Source organism: Bos taurus, chromosome 2, assembly GCF_002263795.3.
Source record: "Bos taurus isolate L1 Dominette 01449 registration number 42190680 breed Hereford chromosome 2, ARS-UCD2.0, whole genome shotgun sequence".
NCBI classification, from domain to species: Eukaryota; Metazoa; Chordata; class Mammalia; order Artiodactyla; family Bovidae; genus Bos; species Bos taurus.
In genome coordinates, this window is record NC_037329.1 from 91,110,104 (window position 1) to 91,122,835 (window position 12,732).

General features: G+C 39.5%; 1 protein-coding gene across 1 annotated transcript in view; it reads left to right on the plus strand.

The window, feature by feature from the left end:
- Positions 1-12,732, plus strand: part of FAM117B (family with sequence similarity 117 member B) — a 74,006-nt gene that overhangs the window by 50,215 nt on the left and 11,059 nt on the right. The window contains exons 5-6 of the mRNA XM_024981311.2: positions 10,700-10,843; positions 12,177-12,402. Coding sequence (XP_024837079.1) covers positions 10,700-10,843; positions 12,177-12,402 — 370 coding nt within the window. The remainder of the gene's footprint in view (positions 1-10,699; positions 10,844-12,176; positions 12,403-12,732) is intronic.

Sequence of the window (12,732 nt, forward strand, 5' to 3'; positions counted from 1 at the left end):
TCACACCATGTACAAAAGTAACTCAAAATGGATCAAAGACCTCAATATAAGAGCCAAAACTAAAAACTCTTAGATGAAAACATAGGCATAAATGTGATGTTGGATTAAGCAATGGTTTGTTAGATATGACACCAGAAGCACAAGCAACAGTAGAAAAAAGTACATAAATTGGGCTTTATCATAGTTAAAAACTTTAGTGCTTCAAAGATAAGCTACAAAATAGGCAAAAATATATACAAATCATATGAAACACTTGTATCTAAAATATATGAAGAACTCTTGAAACTCAACAATAAAAAGACAAGCAGTCCAATTTAAAAATGGACAAAGGATCTAAATAGAGAGTTCTCCAAGGAAGATGAGCAAATAGCCAATAGGTGTGTGAAAAAGATATCTATCATTATTTGTCTATAGGGAAATGAATACAAATTCCAGTGAGATACTACTTCATACCCACTAGAACAGCTAAAACTAAAAAGACAAATAGCAGGTTTTAGAAAGAATGTGGAGAAATCGAAACCATTATATATTGCCGATAGGAATGTAAAATCCTGTCAGCACTGTATAAGCTGATAGGAATGTAAAAAAGTCTAGTAGTTCCTCAAAAGGCTAAATAAACATAGAGTTACTGTATGACCCAGTGCTTCTTCTCCAAATTATGTACTAAAAAGAGTTGAAAACATATGTTCATAAAAAAACTTGTACACAAATGTTCATAGCAGCATGGCTCACAGTAGCCAAAATTTGGAAACAACCAAATTGTCCTTCAACCGATGAGTGGATAAATATAATGCAGTATATATCCATACAATGGAATATTCAGTTCAGTTCAGTTCAGTTACTCAGTCATGTCTGACTCTTTGTGACCCCATGAATCGCAGCACGCTAGGTCTCTCTCCTGCTAAGACGCTTCAGTCGTGTCCGACTCTGTGTGACCCCATAGACGGCAGCCCACCAAGCTCTGCCGTCCCTGGGATTCTCCAGGCAAGAACACTGGAGTGGGTTGCCATTTCCTTCTCCAATGCATGAAAGTGAAAAGTGAAAGTCAAGTCGCTCAGTCGAGTATGACTTTTAGCGACCCCACGGACTGCAGCCTACCAGGCTCCTCCATCTATAGGTCTCTCTATCCATCACCAACTCCCTGAGTCTATCCAGACCCATGTCCATTGAGTCGGTGATGCCATCCAACCACCTCATCCTGTCGTCCCCTTCTCCTCCCGCCCTCAATCTTTCCCAGCATCAGGGTCTTTTCAAATGAGTCAGCTCTTCGTATCAGGTGGCCAAAGTATTGGAGTTTCTGCTTCAACATCAGTCCTTCCAACGAACACCCAGGACTGATCTCCTTTAGGATGGACTGGTTGAATCTCCTTGCAGTCCAAAGGACTTTCAAGAGTCTTCTCCAACACCACAGTTCAAAAGCATCAATTCTTTGGTGCTCAGCTTTCTTTATAGTCCAACTCGCACATCCATACATGACCACTGGAAAAACTTTAGCCTTGACTAGACGGACCTTTGTTGGCAAAGTAATGTCTCTGCTTTTTAATATGCTGTCTAGGTTGGTCATAACTTTCCTTCTAAGGAGTAAGCGTCTTTTAATTTCACGGCTGCAGTCACCATCTGCAGTGATTTTGGAGCCCAAAAAAATAAAGTCAGCTACTATTTCCAGTGTTTCTCCATCTATTTGCCATGAAGTGATGGAACCAGATGCCATGATCTTCGTTTTCTGAATGTTGAGCTTTAAGCCAACTTTTTCACTCTCCTCTTTCACTTTCATCAAGAGGCTCTTTAATTCTTCACTTTCTGCCATAAGAGTGGTGTCATCTGCATATCTGAGGTTATTGATATTTCTCTCAGCAATCTTGATTCCAGCTTGTGCTTCATCCAGCCCAGCATTTCTTGGTGTACTCTGCATATAAGTTAAATAAGCAGGGTGACAATATACAGCTTTGATGTACTCCTTTCCCTATTTGGAACCAGTCTGTTGTTCCATGCCCGGTTCTAACTGTTGCTTCCTGACCTGCATACAGGTTTCAGAAGAGGCAGGTCAGGTGGTCTGGTATTCCCATCTCCTTCAGAATTTTCCACAGTTTGTTGTGATCCATAGAGTCAAAGGCTTTGGCATAGTCAATAAAGCAGAAATAGATATTTTTCTGGAACTCCCTTGCTTTTTTGATGATCCAGTGGATGTTGGCAATTTGATCTCTTGTTCCTCTGCCTTTTGTAAAACCAGCTTGAACGTCTGGAAGTTCACAGTTCATGTATTACTGAAGCCTGGCTTGGAGAATTTTGAGCATTACTTTACTAGCGTGTGAGATGAGTGCAATTGTGTAGTAGTTTGAGCATTCTTTGGCATTGCCTTTCTTTGGGATTGGAATGAAAACTGACCTTTTCCAGTCCTGTGGCCACTGCTGAGTTTTCCAAATTTGCTGGCATATTGAATGCAGCACTTTCACAGCATCATCTTTTAGGATTTGAAATAGCTCAACTGGAATTCCATCACCTCCACTAGCTTTGTTCGTAGTGATGCTTTCTAAGGCCCACTTGACTTCATATTCCAGGATGTCTGGCTCTAGGTGAGTGTGAGTTACCACACCATCGTGTTTATCTGGATCATGAAGATCTTTTTTGTACAGTTCTTCTGTGTATTCTTGCTACCTCTTCTTAATATCTTCTGCTTCTGTTAGGTCCATACCATTTCTGTCCTTTATTGAGCCCGTATTACTTGGTTACAAAAAATGAATGGAATACTGATACATACGACCATATGGGTGAACCTTGGAAACATTATGCTAAGTGAAAGAAGCCAGACACAAAGGAACACATGATTTCCCTCATATGAAATGTCCAGGAGAAGCAAACCCATAGAGACAGATTGTAGACTGGTGATTGCTTAAAGGTAAGAAAGTTGAGGGAAGATGGAGAATGAGTGCTGATGTGTGAGGGACTTGTTTTTTGGTTTGATTCTAAGATTAATTGTGATAATAGTGGTACATTTCTGTTCAATTACTGTTCAAAAGCAGAAGTTGTACACTTGAAATGCGTGAGTTGTATGATACTGTGAATTATTTTTCAATAAAGTTCTACCAAAAAACGTGTACTAACCAACATAAAAATGAATAGATAAAATGCAAATGTAATTGTCTGGAAATAATAGATTAGATGCTAACAAAGAACCCAGAAGTAACCCAGGAGGTCTTATAACTGTAGAAGGTGAGCACAGGTGCTCTGAGCTCAGATTGTTTAGCGTAAGATCTGAGTCATGCTGCTTGCTAGCTATTTGAAGTTCCTTGGGTTCTCTGCATTATATTACCTGTTTGTTGTGTTGTTCTGAGGATTAAATGGTGCATGTGTGTGTGTGTTAGTCACTCAGCTGTGTTCGACGCTTTGTGTTCCCATGAACTGTAGCTCTCCAGGCTCCCCTGTCCATGGAATTCTCCAGGCAAGAATACTGGAGCAGTTAGCCATTCCTTTCTCCAAGGAATCTTCCCAACCCAGGGATTGAACCTGGGTCTTCTGCATTGCAGGCAGATTCTTTACCATCTGAGCCACCAGGGAAGCCCACTAAATGGTATTCAGTTTAGTCCAGTCACTCAGTTGTGTCTGACTCTTTGTGATCCCATGGGCTGCAGCATGCCAGGCCTCCCTGTCCATCACCAACTCCCAGAGCCTGTTCAAACTCATGTCCATCGAGTCAGTGATGCCATCCAACCATCTCATCCTCTGTTGGCCCCTTCTCCTCCTGCCTTTGGCTTTTCTCAGCATCAGGGTCTTTTCCAATGAGTCAGTTCTGCACATCAGGTGGCCAAACTATTGGAGCTTCAGCTTCAGTCCTTCGAATGAATATTCAGGACTGATTTCCTTTACAATTGACTGTTTTGATCTTGCAGTCCAAGGGACTCTCAAAAGAGTCTTCTCCAACACCATAGTTCAAAAGCATCAGTTCTTCGGTGCTGAGCTTTCTTTATGGTATAGAGTATTATAAAACAGTTAATGTAATTCTTGGCATAGAATAACTGCTCAATAAATCTTAGGTTGCCTCCAGTTGGATTTTTCTTTAGGCTTCTCTGCCAATTCATATTTAACTTATTTTCTAAAACTTTAATTATCATAAAAATATTTACATGCTTATTACAAGAAACTTTAGAAACTAAAGTCAGTAGAAAAATTATATCTCTATACTGTACATTTTAAACTTATACAATGTGGTATGTCAATTATCTCAATAAAACTAGAAGAAAAACTAAAAATAAGAAATGTTAGACCTCAGTCAAGCTGTTACTTTAAAAAAAAAATCAAATAGGAAAGAAAAATCATCCAGTTTCACTCTATAAAGACAGGTATTCCTTAAATTCTTTCTTTTTCCTTTTTCATTCCTTGTGGAGATCATACCATGTATTAGAGTATGTATTTTTAAAAATTTATTTAGTGTGGAAAAATGTTTGTTATTCAGAGGGCTTCAGAAACATTTTTAATGTTCCAGATTCTGTAGAGCAGTTCTCTAACTTTGGTCATTTAGTTGGGTCCAGTTACTGTGTGCTTAAAGCTTTTTTCTACATTATACTTTTCTAGGGTAGAAAATAACTTTCCATTATTTGGTTAATAAGTTTAAATATCTGGGGGCTCTTTGACTTTCCTCTTCATAGGCTCTCCAAGTTATTACAGTTTTTTTGTTTGGAGTTCATGATATGTAGATGATTATTTTGGGGGGGGGGCGGTTTCAGCTTTTATCTTTACCCCTTTACACTAAACAAAACAGAAGAAATTTTATTGGATTAAACTGCAAAAGTAGTTAATTGGTGGAACACATGCATAAAAAGCCAGATAGGAAGACAAGCTTATTTATCATGGGGGACCCAGTGCTCTGTGACTACCTTGAAGGGTAGGAGGTGGGAAGGGGAAGGCAGGTTCAAGAGGGAGATGACATTTGTATGCCTGTGGCTGATTCATGTTGATGGATGGCAGAAACCAGCACAGTATTGTAAAGCAGTTATTCTCCAATTAAAAAAAAAGGAGACATATGTGAATGACAGTAGTTTGTAGTTTTTGGAAAAGACATTAAAAAAGAAAAGTCAAATTACATGTTACTGTTTGTAGCACACTGTTTACATCAATATTAAAGGGGAGAAAACACTAATCTAGGGACAGATAAACCACATGGTCCAAGTCTTGAGGAAGATTATTGGGAAATTCCTTTAGCATCCTTTAATGATCAAGGACAGTATTGTTCTGATAGTGGATAGTCTGTAACCACTGGCTAACATGAGATCTTTTTCTTGGGCTTGCAATGGATTTTTTACAGTTAGAGAATTCTGACATACTTTTGAGTGATTCCTTCCCTGGAAATTCAGGAGGGGGGATTATTTATTATGAAGAATAACTGCTGCCAAGTTCCTTAGGAGAGAGAAACTTTTCACATGTCATTGGTTTCCAAAATTGACAAAACTCTTGGATACTTAAGGTATCATTTTTAAGGAGTATTTTAATAAATACCCTCATTAGAAGATGTGGCCAAGAATTCCAGTCAGTTCTGGTGAGGTGGATGAACCTAGAACCTGTTACACAGAGTGAAGTAAGTCAGAAAGAATAAAATATCGTATGTTAACACATATGTATGGAATCTAGAAAAATGGTACCAATGAATCTATTTGCAGTGCAGGAATAGAGACGTAGACATAGGGAACAGACCTGTGGACGCTGCAGGGGAAGGAGAGAGAGGGATGAATTGAGAAAGCAGCATTGACACATACACATTATCGCATGTAAAAGAGATAGCTGGTGGGAATTGCTGTATGATGCAGGGAGCTCAACCTGGTGCTCTGTGACTACTCAGAGTGGTGGGAGGGAGGTTCAAGAGGCGGGGACATACGTATACTGGTGGTTAATGCATGTTGATGTACGGCAGAAACTGACACAACATTGTAAAACAATTATCCTCCAGTTAAAAAAAAAATTTTTTTTCCAAAAAGATGTAGCTAACACATTTCAGAATTGTTTGATGATTAGAGTCAGATGTTAGTAACAGAAGAGCTGGAGATGCAGCATAAACTAATTTAAGAGTGCACATTTTTAAAATCATGCAGGTGTTTCTGGCTGTGATAGGCTCAAACAAGAAAGCCCTCCCATAGGATTTTCTTATTGCTTCATCTGGGCTGGGCACACGATAGTTTTGTAATAGCTTAGGAGGGTTTGAGAGCAAAGGGATCATGAGAAAGAAAAGGGGAGGAAAAAAAAACATATTTTCATCTGAGAAGTGAGAGAAGCATTGCACTTTAAAGAGAAAATTGCTTCTTAGCACTGGAATCTTTGTGTGCCTGTCCAGGACACGATTGCTGTTCTTGAAAGTTTCAAGATTTTGCCACTGAGAAATCAAAACAGTAGGTGCTTCAGCTGTGACCTTCATTAGAGAATATAGCTATAGCTTAGAAGAGCTAAAAGGGGGATACACACCAGAGGACACTGATCTCTGGAGGACAGAAATAAAGTGATGCTGACGGGACAGGAGGAATCAAGGCCCCCCTACCAAAGCCCCTATGATGGGAAAGCTTTTTTCCCCCAGTGCTTTCTAATTTTTTAAAAAATCCATTCTAAACATCCGTTGTGGCCACCGTTTTGTTGTATTAGGGTTTCTGGCTCATATTTCTCTCCTAGATTTCTGTTGAATTGCTGAACAGACCTTTTTCTATCCTACACAGTTTTGTTCCTTTGAAAATTTAGCTCTCTTTGTCTTTTCCCCTGCTCAGCTACTACTTCAGTAGGTATTCTTCCCATCTTTCCTGAGTCTGCTTGTCTTGCCACAATTTTATCCCCATTCTTTGAAACAGATATTTAAGTTATAGTGTAGATTGGATTCTTATGAAGCTTCAGGGTTAGCCAAACCGTCTCTTGGAGTTCTTTGTTGGTTAGTTCACAGCTTTAATGCAGTTTGATCTTTAAGCTGTAACGTAATATATAGATAGACGGAGAATGTAAATAGCAAAAAGAAAACTTTAAAACCGCGATTCACCTAATTGAAATCTTACTTGAGTGGAAAACTATGATTTGAAGAGAAAGAATCAAGAACTGAGAAAAATAAGAGATCCTTGTTGTTTCCAAAGGCCAAATCTTAGGAGAGAGAGATTTTTCCTTAATAATGGAAGGATTTTTAACCTTTCAGAGCTGTCTAAGGATCAGATCAGTTCAGATCAGTCGCTCAGTCATGTCCGACTCTTTGCGACCGCATGAATCGCAGCACGCCAGGCCTCCCTGTCCATCACCAACTCCCGGAGTTCACTCAAACTCACGTCCATCGAGTCAGTGATGCCATCCAGCCATCTCATCCTCTGTCGTCCCCTTCTCCTCCTGCCCCCAATCCCTCCCAGCATCAGGGTCTTTTCCAATGAGTGAACTCTTCGCATGAGGTGGCCAAAGTACTGGAGTTTCAGCTTCAGCATCATTCCTTCCAAAGAAATCCCAGGGCTGATCTCCTTCAGAATGGACTGGTTGGATCTCCTTGCAGTCCAAGGGACTCTCAAGAGTCTTCTCCAACACCACAGTTCAAAAGCATCAATTCTTCGGCGCTCAGCCTTCTTCACAGTCCAACTGTCACATCCATACATGACCACAGGAAAAACCATAGCCTTGACTAGACGGACCTTTGTTGGCAAAGTAATGTCTCTGCTTTTGAATATGCTCTCTAGGTTGGTCATAACTTTCCTTCCAAGGAGTAAGCGTCTTTTAATTTCATGGCTGCAGTCACCATCTGCAGTGATTTTGGAACCCAGAAAAATAAAGTCTGACACTGTTTCCACCTTTTCCCCATCTATTTCCCATAAAGTGATGGGACCGGATGCCATGATCTTCGTTTTCTGAATGTTGAGCTTTAAGCCAACTTTTTCACTCTCCACTTTCACTTTCATCAAGAGGCTTTTGAGTTCCTCTTCACTTTCTGCCATAAGGGTGGTGTCATCTGCATATCTGAGGTTATTGATATTTCTCCCGGCAATCTTGATTCCAGCTTGTGTTTCTTCCAGTCCAGCGTTTCTCAAGTTAAATAAGCAGGGTGACAATATACAGCCTTGACGTCCTTCTTTTACTATTTGGAACCAGTCTGTTGTTCCATGTTCAGTTCTAACTATTGCTTCCTGACCTGCATACAATTTCTCAAGAGGCAGATCAGGTGTTCTGGTATTCCCATCTCTTTCAGAATTGTCTACAGTTTATTGTGATCCACACAGTCAAAGGCTTTGGCATAGGACATCTCTCAGTTAATATGATTGCCCACTTGTATTTGTATAGGCTGACTTATATTTAGAAATACAGATTTTATTACAGAAAGCTATGTAGATGTGGGAAAAATAAATTATATATACACACACAAAATTCCTTAAGAACCCTTGAAATGAAGCATAAAAGTTCCAAGTATAATCATTTTTTTATTTTTAAATATTTTAGAGCATAGTTTATGTAAGGAGTAAAACCAAAGGCCTATTACTTTTTATTTATGGAATAATAACACTATGCTTAATGAAGAAAATATTTCCCAGACAGCTTGGTAGATTATTTTTCTTCTAATCGTACAACTATTTGCTGGTTAAATGAATTACTGTTGAACCTTTGCTTCATTTACCTAAAACGGTGTGTTGACCTTAAGAAAGTGGGCATTTTCTTTTTTTTTCCTTCCTTTCTTTCCTTTGCTTTAAATAAATTAAACTATTGACACTTGCCGCTATTTTAGATTACATTTGAGAAGAACTTCTTACCAATTATCTAGGATATGACTTCTGTAGCTGCCTGGAAAGGCAGTAACAAGATGTCCAGTTATTACACTGGTGGGTTCCTGTTGTGTGCATTTCTCAACATGACACCCAGCAGACTTAAGCTTTCTGTTCTTAGAGGACTTACTAACAGATCCTTATGGTTCCAAAATCCAGAAAGGTCAACATTTTGCAGAAACCTTGACAGATCATCTTCCCCTTCTAGTCTTCTCCTTCTTCATTTTTGTAATGTTAGCTACAAACCAGATGCAGCCTAAAAATGGCATCCAAAGCAAGCCATTATTCATGTTGTTTTGTGATTTTAGGAGAGAAAATTAAGTTTAGAATTGAGTACCTTTCACTCAATATAAAAAATAAAATCAAAGTTCTGTTTGTAGTATATATACTGATAACTCCTGAAATCTTAGTCTGTAGCAGTTCTCTGTTACCTCATTAGTTGTTGACAGAGGAAGAGCCCAGGCACAGGAAGGATGCCTGCCTGACAGAAATGCTCTCACACGCGCTCCACTGCAGACTAGTGAGCTCTGGGTTCCTTTTAACCCATAGGTGCTTCCGTCCAATCAGTTTCCTTTCGTCCCTTCATTCGTTTTTGTTTTCTCTTGCCACCGCTTTGAGAAAGGTTTCTTTCCTTCCTTGACCTGTCATGAACCAAACCATATTCTTAGCTTCATTCTCCCACTCTTATCCCAAGAGTAAGTACATATCTAATTGGAGAGAGTTTCTTTTCTTTTCTTTTTTTTTTTTAGGCCTGTTTTAGATTATTCTTTGGGATATTATTCTGTTGCTAAGGAAACAAGAGGGTGAGAATAGGTAAAAAAAGAAAAAAGTACCCTTCAAGGTGTTAGTGACAGGTCTTGGGATATAAAAAACTGATGGGAAATTGCCAGTTTCAGTGGCTGTCTTAGGCATTGTTTCACTGAAGTAGGAAAGTGAAGACCTTGGGGTGAGAGTAGGGTGGAGGGTGGAGAATGCAAGTTCTTGGAAGAATGGAGGGGAGGGCTCTGGTGTTTACTTTCCTCTTCCTGTCCCGTCTTATCACAGTCCTGTCACAGGGTGAACCAGGCTGGCCTGCTGATGAGGCTTTCGGGAAGTGCGGGAAGTTACTGGCTTTGTAGCACTAAGACGGAAGGATTGAAGAATAGGGGATCTGAAACCTCCCTGAAAGAGAGGTTTCTCAAAGAGGCCTCCCTAAATGAAGGATGAATTAATCACATTTCTTTACCAGACAGCAGGACAATACTAGATGACCTTCTGGCACACTGTTGCTATGAACTTTGGCAGATACCTTGCAATTCTTGTTTCATATTTTATTTTGAGTATCTTGTCAGGAAACCAAGTGATATCCTGTAATATAATCAGTTATTTTTTTTCAAAAGTAATACTGTGCCAGTGGGAACATTTTTTTTAAACTAGAGATAAGCTTTGAAACAAAACATTAAAATAATTGCAGTTGAAGTATAAATAAATTTCACAGGGAAGTTACTCTATCATCTTGCTACTGTATATGGACTTTGGAAGTGATTTTGTTTTTCCTACCAAATTTTTTTTTTTTTGATAAATTACTTTTTGTTATTTATTTTCTGGAATATAGATAATTATGGCAGTGGAGGACTTTAAAGTTATGTTCTGAAATCTGAACTCCTATAATCATAAAAGAATGTCTGAGGTTAAGATTCTTTTAGTGTTTTCCTGTATCCCTCTTCTCTTTACAGTCCCTCATAGATGTGAATTAATTTCTGAAATTCTACCTTGATTGTCTGGGATTTTTGCTTGAAATTATATTTCATGTATACCAAGGAGCAGGTTTCGTTATTCACACTTTTTGTGAGGTCTATAAATTTTGATTTATTTTAGAGTTACCCAGATCAAATAAGTATGTTTCCATCTAGAGAATGTAAAGGTAGTAATAAATGTTTCTTCTCCCCACTCCACCACTTTTTCTTAAGGCCCCTGTTCCAAAGAGTGCACTTATTCCAGTAATTCCCATCACCAAATCAACAGGCTCCCGGTTCCGGAATAGTGTGGAAGGACTGAATCAGGAGATTGAAATAATAATTAAAGAGACTGGGGAAAAGGAAGAGCAACTTATAGTAAGTAATCTTGTATCTTAAAATCAGCCTTATACATTAATTCTTCTAATTATTTTTTAAAAATCACAATTTTGGTTTCCATATTTACATGTTTCTTGCTTCTTGTTGAGAATAAAAATTTATCTCTTTTGAAAAACTCTTGACCTTTGCAAGTGAATGACAGTTTTTGTTTCTTGGCATCTCATAGAGACAACTGATAGGACTTAAATTTGGGTCCTTGAACAAAAACTATTTTTTGTTTTTCTGTATTTAAAAAATCAATATCACTTCTTCTCATTATCTGTAACTCCATTTAACAAAAGTTCAGCTTACTGGTTTGTTGGTGGTGGCGTGGAGTATTTTCTGAGTATGAATATATATCTTACGGTTTGTCAGTTACTGTTTGGTTGACTGTATCATTGTGAAGCACAGGTCTGTTTACCTATAACATACATAGAATGTGTATTCTATTAACTGTGACATACAAAAGTATGGTTTATATGTAAGACAGAAAATTTCCTGTTTATATTTAAAAGCATGTCACAGTATCCTGAAGCTTTCATTCTCCAGTGAAAGAGGATTTGGGGAGTTTAAAGTAGTATTTTATTGATGCCTGAGATTTCTCTCCCTTAAGATGAAAGGCTGGTTTAGCTTAGAGAAAACACCACTGCCCACACCCTACCCTCCTTCACTGCATGATGGTGAAACTTCCCCTGATGGATAATAAAGGTAAACGCGGCAAAGGTGTCCGGGGAGCTGGTTTCCCTGCTAAGTGAGTCACACAAGCCTTCCTCTGAACATTCTCCTTGATTTCCCTCTATAATTAGCACTGCTGTGATTAACCGTTCTCTCATTTAGGAAGGTTTTGAGAACACTGTTTGAGGAGGAAGTGAGCAGGGGGAGAGGGCGGCAGAGGCTATCATCAGGTATTACTAGTTCACACAGTGCACAACCTTTTCTTCTCATGTGGAACCTAGAGTTACACCTAGGTTTCTCCTCTTTTATAATGGTGTGTCTTGTTCATTTTGAAAATAAGTTAGCACGTGATAAGTAATTCAGTGTTGTTTCATCCTTCAGCGAGCACTGACCACTCATGTGCCAGACCGCTGTGAGTTCAGAGGCCCTCTTCTGCCAGTCGGTGTCCAGCGGCAGGGGGGGCGGGCAATGAGACAGGAATGGCTGTCCCCACAGCCAACACAGAGGCTTCTCCCTCTATCGTGAGCCCGATAAGGAGAGGGTTTCTGACTTTTGAGTCTTCAGCAACTGCAGGGGAAGGTTGAACCTTGGGTGCCTTTCCAGGGGAATTTCAAAATCAGTGACCAAAACACATACATTTAAAACATTTTTTTAACAGCCCCAAGACATTCCAGACGGCCACCGTGCGCCTCCGCCCCTCGCTCAGAGAAGCAGCAGCACACGCAGCACCGACACGCAGACCCCCGGCGGGGCCGAGCGGGGGAGCAACGACAGCAGCCGCTCCCAGTCTGTGTCCCCCACATCCTTCCTCACCATCTCCAACGAGGGGAGCGAGGAGAGCCCGTGCTCGGCTGATGACCTGCTTGTCGATCCCAGGGATAAAGGTACAACACGGGAGGAGTTTGCTACCACGGGATAAGCGACACCACCGCTGTATCCTGCTTTCTGTTCATTTTCTAGCAGAACACATACACTTAGGGCCACTAAGATCATGACTTTGAGATGTGTTCAAAATACAGATTTTAAAGAATTGTAGTACAGAACCATAGGTTTTACTGTGGTACTCAGGTGATGGTCAGGTTGGCTGGGTTTATGGGCTTTTGTTTGTACACTTTTTTTCCTTTTTGCATTTACTAATACAAGTTCCTTAATAGTGAGTAACATTGTTTTTTGGTATAAATGAGATAAACATTTGTCCTGAAAAGCATTTGTTT